The sequence below is a fragment of the Schistocerca gregaria genome, chromosome 2, assembly GCF_023897955.1.
Source record: "Schistocerca gregaria isolate iqSchGreg1 chromosome 2, iqSchGreg1.2, whole genome shotgun sequence".
NCBI classification, from domain to species: Eukaryota; Metazoa; Arthropoda; class Insecta; order Orthoptera; family Acrididae; genus Schistocerca; species Schistocerca gregaria.
This window is the reverse complement of record NC_064921.1, coordinates 113,476,458-113,493,993: the sequence shown is the minus strand read 5'-3', so window position 1 is coordinate 113,493,993 and position 17,536 is coordinate 113,476,458. Positions and strand designations below refer to the sequence as shown.

Below are 17,536 nucleotides of genomic sequence, written 5' to 3'. Positions count from 1 at the left end.
CCATCTATTCCTTTCCTCGTGGACTCTGCGAAGGTGTTCCACATTCCTTACCGTATCAGTGCATCTAATTTTCAACATTCTTCTTTTGCACCCCATCTCAAAAGCTTCGATTTTTTTCTGTTCCTTTTTTTCCGACAGCCCGTGTTTTACTTAATGTGAGACAAATGGTCCACAAATATCGGGAAAACCTCAAACGTGGGTGAAAAATGTTGAACATGTGATGGCGCCAATTGACGTACCTCACCGCACGTGCATCAGTTGAGCCTATCAGTCTGTCACACCTGATCATACCAAACAGTTCAATTATTTACATCGTTGTGGCCCTGTGACTACGTGCGCAACTTTACCGCGTGTTGTAGGCAAAATATTTTTATTGTTTTGAACAGTTATGTGCTTAAATTGATGTAACGATTATCGTTTAATTTACCAGTCTCGCGGACTCCTCTAGTTTACTGCAAAGTACAGTATAACAAAAATTTACCGTACTGCGTCACAAGTAAATGAGTATAAGGTTCCGAATTTCGTCGTTACTAGTATATGACCTATGTTTTCTTTACCAAATAATGTCAGTAAACAAAACAAGAAGGAACATCAAGAAAGGAACACAAAATACGAACAGCTTATGCATGGTTATAGCGATGATTGTAATTTTGTACTTTCTACGTTTACAACACACCATATTTACAAAAGGCGTTCGAAATTTTCTCTGCTGTGCAGCGATGTGGAGCACTGCCCTGACCGGGGAGAGCAGTATGTGCAAGTCTAACCCCTGCACGTGCGACGAGGTATGTCATCAAGTGATGTCATTTCTTCAGTACGGTACTTGTCATCCGCTTATGGGGTACATCCCGACATTTGCGACCTCCTGTTTCTTATATTAAACTACTTATCGCAGCAATGTCTACGTCGCTCAGGGTGTTATTAAACTTTAAGGAGAATCACCCTTTATATATGGTGGTTCCGTGACATTCTCACAAATTTTCATTGATGACGGACAAGGGTTAGGAACCGTGGTCCGAAAGCGACCGACTCGAAAATAAACAAAAATTGTTCTGGTACCTCTGAAAGCGGAATACTTGTAACGATACTGTTGTTACTACGATTTTGTGGGTAGGCAACTTTCAGAAGTACTAGTATGGACCAGGACAAGAAAATAATGTCTAGTAAATATGAAATGCTTACTTTGATAGCTATTAGCACTTGTTGATCTTCGATACCTTGAAAGAAATCTCTTCGACTGAACCAGTCCCCGTAGCTCTTAAAATATGCATTTTAGAGCCCTTATTTTCTCGAAAAGTTTTTCCTGTTTTATTCCATACTACGTTCTCCAAAATAAGGAAACCAAAGAGGTTGCAGTGGAAGAGATGTGTTCACAGTGCCGAAGATGAACAAATGCTCATAGCTCTTAAGGTATGAGTTTTAGAGCCCGTGTTACTGGACGTTTTTTCTTATTTTGGTCCATGCTATCATGTCTGTAACTTTCCTACTCTATAATCTCGGCATCAACAGTAACGGTACACGTGTTCAACTGTCACACGTATCGAAATGATTTTCACTTATAGCTTTCGGGACAGTCGATTCTAGACGAGGTTTCCTTTCCTCTAATTGATACGGTTATCCTACTCCATCTTCCCAAAAAAATTGTAAAATCATCGCGGAATCACTTTGTATACTGTCACGATAAATAAGGGTGGTTAACCTCGCTTAGAACCGTGAGATAAGTTTAAAACTCTTTCGCTAGTCAAAAACTGATCGTTAGCTAACTGATCTGCATTTTCCTTTTCCATTCTTCTGTATCTATGACTTGTAAGTAACTTTGAGGTATGGGATCTAAGATACGGAATTAATTTACTATCAAAAATTGTCGTGATCACAATTTATTTATTAGGGTGACCCGTTTCGACCACTACTGTGATCATTTTCAGACCAATGAGTAAAAACCTCCTTCTGATGGCTACTACTCCAGTTTTTGATAGAAAAATATTTGTAACACATTAATCACTGTTCACTCCCATAATGTATTCAAAAGTAATACGGAATTAAGTTTGACAGCACCTGTGCTTGTACATCATACGAGTATAAGTTTTCTACATGTTTCCCACTTCAGCCTCTGCCTTTCTTGATCAGTAACATTTCCCTTTACATACACTTACAAGATTCATTTACACAGAGAAAATAGAGACACATCCTTCCATGATCAAGAAGGATAGCTTCCCTCCAATTATTCCGTACAGCATCTAATCTTTTGCATAATTTTAATGTTTGCTTAAATGTTTCTACTTCGTTAATTTCCAGGACCAGATGAGCAACTTGAGACCAGCTGGACAAGGCGATGTTCCTGACGGGTACTACGACACGCCCAGGAGTCTCAGGGAACACCTGACGACTCCCACCATGGACGCTCAGTCCCCGTACGGAAATTACGACGTCCCAGCGTCCGCGCGGCCAGTGCAGAGGCCCTGCGGCTGTGGGATGAAGTACCCCAGAACTCCTGTGTCTGCGTCTGCGGACGGTCCAGTGGAGAGGCACTCCTGCCCCTGTCAGAGGATGATGGGCTGGGCCGAGAACCTGATGACGCTGCCCTACTGCAAGCGCGGCAACGGCGTCGAGAACACCACCATGCCCATCACCAAAGTGAGGCTGAGCGGCGAAGGCAAGATGCCGGTCGTCAGCCCCAATGGCGACATAGCCATCTACAACCCCAGCGACAGCGTCAAGAAGTTTGTGCGCAACGACTCTGCTCCGAGTCTGCCGCACCAGTTCCACCGCGACGGAAGCTCCTACGGACTGCCCGAGGAAAGGAGCGGCATTGCTGCCGGCGTCACCCTCGAAGTGTCTAAAGTTAACTCTCTCGATAGGAACATGAAACCAAAATTCAGGGATTACGCCAACCTGGCCTTTTCAGAGTCTTTAGAGTACTACGAGAACGCCAGAGACGTGCTTAATCGAGCAGGTATGGGACAGCAAGTAACAGATTTGGTGGATCAAGATGTTTCCCCGTCCATGCCACAGGAAAGAATAAACGTATGTGATAAGTGCAGGCATACGTGTCAGAACACTGAAGGTAAATCTCCAGGACAGAGTGATGAAGCTGAAACTGCAGTTCCTCCTGCAGAAGACAGTAACGCAGAAAGTGAAAACCTGGATGCTGACTACGTTTCAATGCAGTCAGTTGTGAAAGCTCTTTATAGAGACACAGAAAATACCGACCACGACCCTGCCAAAAGTGAAGAACATCTATTGGCAACAGCTGCAACGAATGAACATGAAATGAGTGGTGTGTCTCTTGTGGCGGCAAGTTCTCCACTAGGCAGCAGACAGACTGAGAAGTCCGCGAGTAGTCCCAACTTGGAAGAGGCAAAAAGCCTGCTCGAAGTGGCCGACATCTTGAAGCGACACGCGCCGCTGGACGAGCTGGACGCTTCCTCCCAAGTGGAGGACTCTAGAAAGCAGCAGTTCGCCAACAGGAAAAGGTCTAGTTCAGCCGATGCCTCCAGATTCATTGACGATGTTGAAGATGAACCCAGTTCCCTCGACGGCCCCGTGTCTCTCCCACAAGCAGGCAGCTGTGACAGTGTCATTCATTCTCAAGTGATGGTCGCTGATAACGTGGAATCAGTGTCCAATAAGGCAGTAGATGTTCAGCAGGAGACGTCACCTCATGTTCCAGAACCAAGCGCTGTCACCTCGACGTTACATGCAACTGAAGCCCGGATCGCGTGTATGCGGCGGTCCTCGAGCGTTCCTAGCCACAGAGCAGCTTCTGCGGTGAGCGGCAACAACCGCGATTCCTCCAGTTCCAACGATTCTGGCGTTTCCATCGCGTCACTTAGGCACCGAGGAGGTGATTTCGCCGAGTTTGAGCTGCCGTTGACCACCTCTATGTCGGCGAGACGGCACCATATGGCCATGCGCAGCAGTGGAAGCCACCAGCACCATCACCACCACTCACCCGTCTCGTCCGGAGTCAGCGGTGGTGGCCGGGGTTCGCCTTGTCTGCACTCTTCTCTGCCTCGCCGCTCCAAGTCTGTGGACCCGCTCAGAGACATCACCTTCCAGTTCACTGAGGTGTCAGACGATTCGCAGCAGCAGCAGGCCAAATGTTCCTCTGCTGAAGCTGAGGTGCCGGTCTGCCCAAAACGCAGAGGTGAGTCCACCCAAATGACTGTGTAAGTTATCTTTAAACTATTGTGGGAACGAAGAGATTCAAAGATCCATGTTCACATTTCATCTGTCCACGTTCTATAGCAACTGAAATACTTTTCCGTAAGTAGAAAGTGCCTTGACATGTTTGTTGGTCGGTAAAAGGTGTTTCTTTAATGTTTGCTACTGCACTGGCGTCACGTGGTTGGGAGTTTATTTATCCTGGCCAAAGATCTACGTATATATGAGGAAATTTCCTTCGTACCATCGTACCATCGTATGACGTAGCTAGTTAGGTGCACTGTCTTCGATTTATCACTCCAGATACATTTATGTAGCTTTACTCCGAATATGTGTCATGTTCGACCACATGATTTGGAATTATCGACCATTTCCATGTACAGTTTTGGCAGTGTTTGATTTGCCCAGGTCATTCTGATGCATGGGTAGACAACCATCAAATATGACACCTTCCTTCCACGACCATCTGAAGTTCTACATGAGTTGCCACACTCGCGGATCTTGCTCTTGAGCACCATTTTACTAGGATGATACGAGGACACTTCAGAATGGAAATACCTCGAGAAATGCAAGCTTGAGGGTAAATGGAGATACTAAGCTTGCGAGTTTCACTGTTGTTTTTGACCGCAAACAGGCTCTGTACAAAATGTCCTCAACATATTGAAGGGTCAATAGTTGTCAGAACAGTGTTCTGTGTAGTTGTGAGTTCATTATGTCGGAGCTCAGTAAATTTGAACGTGGACAGATGGTTGGTGTTGGTATGGAGGATACTTCCACAACCAAGGGAGCCGACGTTTCTGTAGATGTAAGGGGCACGTGTCGAAGATTATACCGCGAACAGGAAAAGCGGAGAAACATCGTACGCTGTGTCACAACGCGCAAGAAAGTGTGTACTAAGTGATCGTGACGAACGGACACTGAAGAATATTGTGACGACATACAAGAGTCCGACAGGTGCGAAAGTCATTGCACAACTGAATGTCGCACTTGCAAATCCCGGCGGCACCAGAACAACATGAAATGAGCTCCGTAAGCAGGGAATAGGAGAGCGAGCCCGGAAATCCAAAACCACTCGCCAGTGACGTAAATGCCCGTAACGAGAAAATGTGGTGTCAAAGCCTTATGGCTATGAAACAATGGCAGAAAATCATTCGGTCGGATGAGTGTTGTTGCATCCTGCTTTCTACTTCTGGAGGACTTTACGTCCCAAGAGTGAAGCATGATAAGGCTTCGGTGATGATTTGTGGAGCCGTATCTTTATACTGCATAGGCTTCCTCTGCGAGATCTAATTACTGCCAAGAATTATTTGACCATTCTGGCTGATCAGGTACATCCTATGGTAGAATAATTGTTCCACAATAGTAAGTCCTATTCTAAGATGTCAGGAGCCCTTTTCACGCAGCCGGTATCGGCCAGACTGTTTTTGTGAGCACGAGGAGTCTTGATTCTGCTAAGTACGAAAATGAGCTTGTATAATCAGTACAATTTATACGTTGTTTTACGTAACAGTTATTTTATGCTTGACTTGCTGACATACTACTGTTCATGAAATATCGTTGTATGATATCATACGATGTAAGATGGATTTGGTCAAGTCAGTGAGATGTACTGCAGAACATCTGATGATGGCAACGTAGTTTGCTGAAACCGGTCATCACAATAAATACGGTACAATAGCGATCTTGGCTGTCTGAAGCTGTACTTAGGTTCCTGTATTAAGTAACTTGACAATGTCAAGCGTATGTGGTGTACGACCCATGTCAACCACACAGAACCTGTACTTATCCATCCTGAGACGCTTGAAGCTGTTTGGAAGCTAGCGGTTTTCCTGCACCATATTATGAATGGTAATGTGTTGCGTTTTTGGCGTTACCTTATTTTTGACCCACCCTTGTAAGCTACACATGTCGTCTCAACGTTGAGACCGTTGCGCAACAAGACTGGCGTATTGGCAGAAGAGAGCAACTGAAAATATTCTCCTGAGCTGAAGTACGCGAGACCCTGAGATTCTTGTGGCGAAGACGTCTAAATTGAACACAGAGCTATCGTGAAATTATGACGTTGTTTGGACCAAATTCGGCACCACCTGTAGCTGTAACGATATGGTGCCAGCAATTTGACCAAGGCCGCACAGAAATGGTTGTTGTTGATAGGGTAGGAAAGCCATCGACTACAGACGAGTATGCCAGCTATGGTCAGAGCGAGGTGGCGCAGTGGCTAGCACACTGGACTCACATTTGAGAGGACGACGGTTCAAACCCGCATCCTGTCATCCTTATTTACGTTTCCCGTGGTTTCCTAAATCGCTTCAGGCAAATGCCGGGACGGTTCCTTTGAAAGGGCACGGACGGTTTCCTTCCCTATCCTTCCCTCATTTGACGGGACCTATGGCCTCGCTGTTTGGTCCTTTACTCCAAATCAACCAACCAACTAGGCAATGGAGGGATAACATAGGATGGGGAGGGCAAGATTCGTAGACGTCGAGGATGTTTACACTGCTGTCCTAGAGCGACCCAGTGACCGAGGAGCGCATGTCTAACGCCGAGGAAATGAATGAGTGGCATAACATGTGGTGCGACATTCAGTAACAGTTACTTGGCATGTGTTACTTATATTTCGAAGTACCCTTGCAGAATTTTTGCGATTGTCGTGGGCATAGCGATACAAAAAAAAAAAAAAAAAAAAAAAAAAAAAAAAAAAAAAAAAAAAAAAAAAGCAAAAAATGGAATTGATAGCGTCTAGTACTTTAAAAGAAGAATTCATGTGGTGCCTTATTTTGTTGCGTTGGATATTGGCTTCATTCAAAAACTTTGGTCCACTGTTAGCCTGCGTTACATGAGAAAATGAGAACATGATTGAAATGCTTGGTACCCAAAACCTTTAGGGTCAAAAGTGTGTATCTGGTGGAGTATTCTAAATTGAGTACTGCGAGGTAAGGAATTAATGGTCGAAAATTGAGTTTTTAATGACGTAAACAATTTACATGTTAAGAAACAATGTAAGATTATAGAAGTTTTTCAGAGTTACGGCATATATTACAATGGGACATACAACTGCGTCCCACTTTATGAAATATTCCTGTTCGCTGTTGCTCAACGAGACGGACGGCAGAAGCCTACAAATCTGTTTCCTTTCAGTATGTACCAGGATTTCATACGCCCACGACTACAGGTAGCCCCAAAGAAAAAAAATCCATCCTGGAAATTTGAAGGTGACTGCGTATTGTTTTTAAGGTAATCGTAAAAAGTCGGTACAAGAAGGTAAACAGGAACATACAGGGACATTCCAGATTCAACAGCTGGTACCACGAGATAAATTGACTATTGCGTCCCTACTTGAAAATGGTCCGCTGCTGTTTGCACAATTTTGAATTCAAAGGCTTTGTACTTTATGTATATTTATCGTACTCATTGCATACCTAACACATTATCAAACTATTTGGTAGCACATCAGAAGATCATTGTGTCAAAGTCACTCAATGAAAATTCCTGGACGTCTCAAAGTTTTTCGGTACATTTCCCTTTCTTTATGTGTACTGGGATGTAGCTGTGCAGAATTTTGTCCACTCAAAACTCGATATGAGAATTTTATCTTCCTTTCGTATCATTCGGTTCTCGTTTCATACTTTTCTACAGTTTAGGCTTTAAATCATGTATTTTATTAAGTCCGTTACTTCTTAAAATATCAGTTTCAACGTTTATTAGGTTTGAGGCATGATTTATAATTTATTGCTGAATACTGCAAGCTTATTGCTTTATTTTATTACCTCGTGAAAGCAATGCTGAACACGTGAGTTCTCAGTTCTCCCCGACGTATACTACGTTCAAATAACTTACGTCAATGCTACATGGTGACGTTGTCGACAATTGCCGGTTTTTTGGTCCAGTGAGCAACCTGTCATTTTCAAGTCAACACTGCAGCAAGTAAGCGCTCTGCGACTGAACTTAAAACCTCGGTTTGAAGAGCCGTTCCGGAAAGGCAACACACACACACACACACACACACAAATTGTAAACTAGCTCCATCACAAAACTAAAGAAGACTGACTCCAGAAGTTATCGATTGTGAAAAACAACGAATGAGGTAGCGTTAACTCTGCCCCTCTGTTTCTTGACAGGGGCATGAGCACAGTTCCTCCGTCTCTATTTGCAACGTCAGTTGCTAATTTAATCTCAACTGCTTCCTTAAGAACACTACACCAATAGCTGGAAGTACTTGTCAGACTCTCCGTGTTGCTACATACCATACGATTGGCGGTGCCAAGACAACGCCCTGCAATAGCAGATTTACTCGGCTGTTTTAAGCGTTTGTGACGCTTATGTTCAGTACATCGGTTCTCCAAGGTCCTGGTAGTCTGACCAATATATGACAGTACCCAACTGCATGGAATACGGTAGACACCCGTCTTACGCGAACACAGATCATCCTAAACGGAATCTAAAAGCACCCTAATCGTAAATGGGTGTCCTTTACCTCTGGAAGTGAGCGTGGTTTCCTGATGTGCACACGAAATTTCAAATACCTCCCCAAAGGAAGAAATCACAAGATCGCAACATCTGGGTGGTCAATTCACGTCACCATTGCGACAAGAAACCTCCTTGATAAAAAGTCCATTGTTGTAGTCGATGTGTGACAGGTTGCGGCATCCTGTTGCAAGCGAAACCTCTTCATTATCCACACTAACCAGCTCAGACCACAAAAACTTCTTGATATATGGCGATAGCGTTCGTCGACCATTAGTAATATGTTTCCGGTGCCATCATTGCGGTTTAGTTATAACTGAACTCTCCCATGAAAAGCGGGACAAACATCGAACGGAGTCTGACAGTCACGCCCCGACAACATTCCCTACATTTGAAATAAGTTTTCACAATGCATTATGCTGTTCTGTCGTGGAGGCTTCATTACTTTGTGGCTACGAAGGAAACAGATGAAAATCGTGTAATGTACAGTGCTGCCGACTTACTAGGACAGAAGTAACGGGTGTTTGATGAACTGTGTTCTTTGTGGGAAACCTTTTACAGCCTTCATAAACGACCTTGACAAACGGCTGTGTTGCAGGTTTCCAGAGCCCCGGTGGAGACAGCGCCATCGTGGTGCCGTACCCAGACTCCCGCTCGACCAGCAGCGGCACCTCAGACATGTCCGACTACATCGAGACGCTGTCCTTGTCCTCGCACGGGTCTTCCGATGTTCCTGATTCGATGAGGTGAGTGTGATTTAGCGATGTTTCCTCATGTTATGATCTCGTTTCCTTTCTCGGTGAGCTGAATAAACATGAAACTCTCAGGACGCCATCCGTGTGAGTTGGTCGAGATGGTGCGACATTTGAATGCCTGTCACTTCCTTCATCATCGCCGGAAGATGATGGGATGGTGCCAAAACGTTGCGCCTTGTTAATAAAGGGAATGTAGTTCATATATGAGTCTACAATCAGTATGAATGTTATGTGGATAAAGCCGTGTTGATCACTAAATACATTTCTTTATTCATTTTGCCGCTTCCGCTACAGACATAATCAGATATCAAAATAAGCTTACTAAGTGCGAAACGACATTCAGTGTCAACATTAAATGCTATTCCTAATCTAGGCGTTAACTTGGCTAGATGATGCCTCAATTAGGCACACGTTTTACGATTGACACTGAAACTTGATTTGCAAGTTCAAAGTTGCTTTTGATATCTGACGATGCCAATGACAGTAACTGTCCGCCCCTGGTAGCTGAGTGGTTAGCGCGACGAAATGTCGTACCTAACGGCCTGGGTTAGATTCCCGACTGTGTGGGAGATTTCCTCCGCTCAGGGACTGGGTATTGAGTTGCCCTTATCATCATCATTTCATCCCCATCGACACGCAAGTTGCCGAAGTGGCGGTAACTCGAAAGACTTGCACCAGGCGAACGGTCCACCCGACTGGGGGCCCTAGCCACACAGCATTTCCGTTTTGATGACAGCAGCTGCGTAATAAATAAAGAACTTTGTTCAACGGTCAAGACGGTTTTGATCACGAATATTTGCGCCATTTCGACGAGCAAAAAGTGAACTGAGAGACACTTATCGGGACGTCGCACAATTCTGACGAAATCTCTCGGCTGGAAACTGGAAATCATTATTTTACTTCTTCACGTTGTCTCTTCTTCATTTACGGGTAGACAGTAAGGTGCAGGTATGGCATTAGAGCAAGATCTCATGTAGCATGATCCGTAGGTAAATCCATCCATTCATTCCGCTGCCCTTCATCCAGCTAATGTTGGGTCGGGGGTGGTATGGTAATTTCTATAATTACGTAGGGAATCAAAGAGACAACTCAATTCGAGGAAAAATTTTGTGAAAACTAATGGCTGCAGAACAGCACTGTTTGGTAGTGAATCGTGGACAATGGACAAACCGGAACAAGAGAGAAGCGATTCAGACGTGGTGAAACAGAAGAACGTTTGAAACTAGTTGGATTAAGAAGGTAACGAATGAGGAGGTAATCCGCTGAATCGGCGAAGAGAGAAACATACGGAAAACACTGACAAGAAGAGGGGACAGGATCGTAGGGCATGTGTTAAAACATTACGATATAACTCCGTGGTATGAATGTAGATGTAGATGTAGATGTACTAGAGGGAGCTGTAGAGGGCAAAAACTATAGAGGAGGACAGAGATGAGAATACATCCAACAAGTGGTTGAGGACGTAGGGTACTAGTCTGAGATAAAAAAGTTGGTTCAGGAGAGGAAGATGAGGTGGGTCGCATCAAACCAGTCAGAAAACTGATGATTAAAAAAATAAAAGCACGTGGAACCAACCATATCTGTATATATGCTATTATTACGATGGGGTCGCCGCTCCTAAGCGCATTGTAAAGCTACTGTCATCTCATCCCAGGGATTAATCCGTGTACCTCTGCTGTCTGTATCTCATGGACATCATGTGGTTAAATGCAATAACGTCTTTGAAAGTGTCTGCGAATCATGTGACGGAGGCGGGACTTGCGAACCTGCCCGACATTCATCTCGTTGGATGTGGAAAACGGCCTAAGAACGACATCTAGGCTGGCTGGCACACCGACCCCTGTCGTTAACCAGCCGGTCGGAATCTCTCAAGGGCCGGCGCGCCCGTGTCTGTCCCGCTAGGCTGTCCGGGCGGATAATTCGCAGTTAAACAGCTCAGTGCACAGACCCAAAGTTTTTATATATTGCTGATTAACTGTAGGATGAAATGAAAGGATTTTTCAACAAATCAAGAGCGCAATGGACAGTAGATGGCAAGCACTGGAGCAATGAAATTGAAGGAGCAGGTGTGATAATATGGTAAAGGAACTATAGTGTGTCCATAAGACTTCAGAAGAGGAACTAGAACAACAGAGTCTGTTGCTTTCGTAGAAACACTAGTTGACCGGATAGATGACCTTCAGTAAGCAATAAATAACATGGACGTAAAATGGATGTGGGCGTTATACTGCTTGGAAGGGAATACATTTGCAACTTTGTCGCTTATCTAATCCGTTTGAATCTTGAATTTACCTAGGTATTGAATAAATCATGTCCTTTTTTTAGTGAAACGGTATACTTTTTTCCTGTCATTCGAAAGTTTGAAATTACGAGTCAGTGTCAGCGTTGACACTTTTTGCAAAAAATATCCAGTACATATCCTAAAATTCAAATGCGAGTCCGCGGGAACTCTGTCTGTCCACAGAGATTCAAAGTCGTCATCGCAGATGACTTTGCCTTCCTTTCGTCTTTAGCTGAGTTCAGTTTCATGTCAATGTACCTTACACCAATAAGATCTATTTCACTCACGTGGAATATTAATTATGAAAATTTTCTCGATCGGGCGGATGTGGCTCTTAATACTACTGTTGTGACCGAGCGAGGTGGCGCAGTGGTTAGCACACTGGACTCGCATTCGGGAGGACGACGGTTCAATCCCGCGTCCGCCCATCGTGATTTAGGTTTTCCGTGATTTCCCTAAATCTCCCCAGGCGAATGCCGGGATAGTTCCTTTGAAAGGGCACGGCCGACTTCCTTCCCCGTCCTTCCCTAAAACGATGAGACCGATGACCTCGCAGTTTGGTCTCTTCCCCTAAACAACCCAACCCCAACCCCCAACTACTGTTGTGATGTGATAACGTCTAAAACTTTGTCAACGCGTAGATGAGCAAGAAACAGATTGCTTCATGACTCCTTACTTTCGTCTTTGCAAGTTCATTGGAGTAGTGTACAATGAATAAAAAATCTATTTTGTCGGTTGATTTCTACCAATATGTCTTTGTTCTCGCACCCGGAGACGAGGGAGCGGTTATAAATGAGAGCATACGTGAGAATAATAGATGAGACAAGTATTTTTTTTAGAGAAAAACAGTGAAAAAGGAACTGTGTAGGGCGGGAGCATACTAATATACATATGTGCGATTACAGGGGTACTGAAGTAATTTTAAAGCTATTAAAAAGTACGAGAAATTCATGTTATGTAGCCGTACTTTTCCTATCTTTCTGAACCGATTTGTTTGTGATTTAACTGCGTATCAGTCGAAGTGCAGATATGCTTTATTTTTACCTAAATGTATTTGCATCATTACTGTTCTTAAACACACAGTGATCCAAATGCCAGTCAATTTTTGAAATTCAGTACCTCACAGAATAATCCAGGTAGAGAAGTAAAAATTGACACAATTGCTCGAAATTACATGGGGTTTTAATAAAAGAAAAGACCATCAGAAGGTGCTGCATATGATACAAAAGCGTTGATTTTTAGTAAAGACGATGTTCTTTATAACAAATGCTCAGCACGTCGGCCATCATTGCTCAACAATATCTGTAGTCAAAGGACAATATTTTGTACAACACTGTACAGCATGTCAGCAGGTATGGTGAGAAATTGACGTCTGATGCTGTGTTTTAGCATCCGTAATGAAATCGGTTGATGGCGGTAGACTTGCAACGAAGTAACTCCACAACCAAAAATCGCATGGATTAAGGTCTGGGGTGGCCAAGCATCTCGTACGAGACGGTTCAGCACGTGACCGTCACCATACAATGTGTGCAAGAGATGTTTCACACATGGGATGGAGCAGAATCGTACATAAAAATCGAACCTTTCAGCACTGTTTATCAGCCAGGCTAGGAATGATAAACCACCTTCACTCACTAGAGCTTATTTTATATACTTTTGTCACAACTCGCCACTTTTGTCCTCCTGTCCAGTATCGACTGTTTGCCAATTTTTGAACTTGTTTTGGGTTCCAATAAAGCCCCATGTCATTTCAGGCACGTATGTCAGGTTATACCTCTCTCCCTACTTTATCTCGTGGATTACCGCGTTTTCAAATGTGTACAAACTTTTGGGTCGCCTTGTACTTCCAAAATAAATATTTCACTAAACTACAGTATAGTGTGAGGAGCTATTCACAAATTCACTTGTCTAAGTCTACACAGCATCATTCACATTATCTGCTTTGTCTCAATAGTTCATCAGATGCAAGAAGCGAGCGGTGGTGTAGCTTATCCTACATAACGGTTTTGGAACTTGGGCCAAGGTTCTGACACAATACTGCCTGTATTGTCCAGGCATTGACACCAGCGGCACTGGAGATTATGAAGTGCACCTCCTCACAGTGGTGTAAAAAACAAAACATTAAAAGCACACCGATCACAGTGCGATAACTGTGTCGGAGTCTCGTGAGGTGAATATAGATAAGACTGCGGCTTAGGTAAAACACAAATACTTCCAAACAATAAGGAGAGACGTGGCAAAGTTAAAACAAAAGACCCAGTGCCATAGAGCTGTTGTGGGTATCGTGTGTCGACATCCATTTACCGTCTAATGTTTCTCTTCTGATTAAGGTGGAAGAAGGCGATATATGAAAAGGTTTTTGCTCAGTCCAAAGAGCGACGAAGATCTTCGCTTATGAGAAAAGAATAGTTGGTTCTAAAAGCATGAACAGTGTGCTTTTATTTGCATATTCGTTGTTTTGAAATAGCTTATTACATTATCATACATTCTTGCTCTAGAAAACACCGACATCCAATCAAACGAAGAATTTTACTCACGCACCTGTATGAAATTATAGTGATTTGAGTGAAGTTAGAATACTATGCATTCCATAAGTACTATTACAAATCATGTTGAAAAGCCACTTGAAACTGTGGCTGAATCGTTGGTTCGTCATTTTGTATTACGACTCGGTCCAGAACTCAAAAGAATTTTGTAGAATATAACAGTGTGATGTTACTGTAAGACTGACTTCTTGCATGTTATGCATTTACTGTATTAGTGGTAGTTACCAAATGCCTGATTTACTTACAGGTTCGGGCGGCTGGCTGTGACGACACTGAAGCCACGTTCTGGAAATGAATATCAGCTCATTGACAGGTCTGCCCTTGAAGGTGGGCCCAACGTGAAGTAGGAGGACTACTGAAGCTTACCACAGGGGACACAGGCGGAGGCCGTATCAGTTGACTGTTTCTACCGCTGTCTCTAACGTTCTGTAAATAAAAGCTCAAGCATTGCAAGTGTAAAAAGTGGATGACATCACTATTTGCCAAACTGTACACAGTGAAAATGGGCTCAATTCCTACAAAAATTTTAAAGCAACATATTTACCTTTCAGTAGCACAAAGGAAATATATGTAACTATAACACGTTTGAATCTTAGGCACCCAGCTATCACAAAGGTCTTCACTTCCGATCTTTGCAACTTAGACAGAGAAACAAGACCATGTAAAGGGAAACACAATGTTACATAGTCGCCAGACATCAGATTATTACTAATAACAAAGGCGTGGAGATAACAGCGTGTTTCCTTGACTTCCCTGCTTGCGACGTAACTTGCGTTTGAGACGTTCTCAAAGCACTGAATTACGGACTGTAAGTAAAAGTCGGTATGTTTTGAGCTTACTTGATCGATTCGTAAGGAAAAATGTTTTATCTGTAGGTACCCTTCCAGATGTACCTTACGTACTCTGTAATAAAAAAAAAAACAAATTTTCTATTACTTTTGTAACATACAAGCTTTTCTACAGACTTGTAAATTTGACTGAAGTTGCGGGACATGTTACGTATTTGAAAAAGAATTTGTGACTGATTATAAAGACGGCCAGGTTTTGTAAATAGTATGGAATTGGGTGCGAATGGTCAGAGACTTTCTGAAATATTTATTCTGCTAGTCAGGTTCTGTGATAGAGGATTTTCAGGACGGCGTAGAGTGCATTTATGAGAATATTACACATACGTTAATTTTAAGTCACAGTCCTTGGAATAATTATTTTTAAGAGTTGAAATTATTTAATTATTGTTTTAGCTTATTAAGTTCTTATTTAGAGTGTTCTGTGACTTAAACATCTTATCTGTGTATGTAATATAATTTACTTACCTTAAAGGAGACACTGCTGTATATGTAAAGAGCACTGTAACATACTGATTTGAAGAGATAAATATATGAAAAAATTGAAACTGAATTAACTGTCAGTTTTTATATTGTATCATTTTACATTCCTTTCATTGGTAAAGAAATTTTCTAAAGATCAGATTCTTCCCAACATCTTCATCAAGTATTCTTTATAATTATTGTTTTTAATTAAATACAGAACTAGAACTTTTCATTGCCATTGTTTTCTGTTTCTTTCATAATGGTACACTCAATGACTCCATCTTACAGCTATTGCCTCTGCATTCCAGAAACCATAGTTGCAAGACAGTTCTTCTATTTTGTAGTGAGATGCAAGAACCTGTTTTTGTGTACTCATTAATGCATTTATTTCACATCGGGAATTTAGAGATTTTATGCTCTCTCCTACATTTAACCAAACATTCGTACTGATACAACATTAAAATATACAAAGTAGGCAATCGGTACATAATATTATAGTAACAGTGACAATCATAGTTATAAGATAAACATATGGTGTTCCAGAAACGTCTTTTTAATTTCGTCATTAAAGTTCTGTTGAGTATGATCACTTAAATACAAACATAAGTGTATAACAGCATTACTGAAACAGAGAAAGAGGTGGAGAAATATATAACTGTATGCACACATACAGCCAGGATACTGAACTTGTCAGACTTTGCATTGCAGTTACTTTGCATTGATAGGTGTATGATATAAAAGGAGGTTGTGAAGGGGGGTATTGACACTGGTAACTAACCTAATTGTACGAATAAAACAGAAAGCATGAAAATCATATTGCCTGTCCCACTGCGTCCATACCAACTAAACAATGGAAGTACTGGCAGGCTCAAACACCAAATGTTAAACACATACCTTAGACAAGAATTCAGGTCTAGCTTGAGCTATCTGGAGGCTCCACAGAATTTGCTGTGTTAAACTAAATAGCAGTAGGAAAGACTTTCGAGAGACAGAGAATGGACTAATTTTTGAATTATTTAACGTAGGAATACTAAATTTTTGGAATGCATGTAGGCAAGAGAGAAATATCTTTCACGATGAGATAGTTTGTTCTTCTTATTTTAAATGCTAATCAAAAATTGGGTGTAGATTCGGTACATTTTTATGATAGTGTAATTGGATATCATTGAAGGGTATAGGAGGATCTGTTTCACGGAAGTGCTCGCTGACCAATTTCCACCGTGATATGATGGTGGACTGTGATATATTAGACTTTAGTTTAAGAACTTCTTCTATGCATAGTCTGATTCTGAACGAGGGTCGTCAGTCATGGTAAGAGCAGTGTTCTAAGAGCTTATATACAAATGGATGTCGTCAGCGTATGATAGTTACAAAAATGCACCACAGAGTAAATATCAGTAGTCTACAGCGAGTAAAGTTCTGCACCAATGACTGAACCCTGTGGGGGTCCTAAGAGTCGATAGTTCTCTTTGTTTATTATCCAGTGAGATGGTGCAGTGGTGAGCACAGTCGGCTTGTGTTCAGGAGGATGGCAGCTCAAATGCCTGTACAGACACTGTAATATTTGTGGCTGATTGGGTCATGCTGGAAATTTGGTATGGTGCAATATTGCATAAAGTAAACCACGGCCTCGCCTATTATGTCGTTATCACGCGCCGAATACTTAGGTGAACGACCGTCTCTCGTCTCCCATTGCCTGACCACAGCATTCCCTTATAAGGAAGTTTTGCCTTTCCTGGCCTCTGATTGCCTAAAAAGTCGGGAACTGAGATTACAGAACGGCTTAGCACCAGGTTGGTGATATCAATTGGGACAATGATGTCGCTCTAAGCAGGAGTTCGCATTCTGACAGATATATACACCATGTGACAGTGTGGTTTCGTTCAACTGGCATTTTACACAAGCATTACATTCTGACAGTGAAAAAAGGAGTAACACACATTGCCTCATGGCAGTAAAATACTGTGGCATCCCTGAAAAATACGGAATAATTCAGAAGATTCAGAGAATCCTAGA

General features: G+C 42.5%; 1 protein-coding gene across 1 annotated transcript in view; it reads left to right on the top strand.

Moving 5' to 3' along the window:
* Window positions 1-15,612, top strand: part of LOC126336458 (uncharacterized) — a 397,050-nt gene extending 381,438 nt beyond the window's left edge. The window contains exons 11-13 of the mRNA XM_050000166.1: window positions 2,296-4,147; window positions 9,227-9,374; window positions 14,458-15,612. Coding sequence (XP_049856123.1) covers window positions 2,296-4,147; window positions 9,227-9,374; window positions 14,458-14,557 — 2,100 coding nt within the window. The 3' untranslated portion in view covers window positions 14,558-15,612. The remainder of the gene's footprint in view (window positions 1-2,295; window positions 4,148-9,226; window positions 9,375-14,457) is intronic.
* The last annotated feature ends 1,924 nt before the right edge of the window (window positions 15,613-17,536 follow it).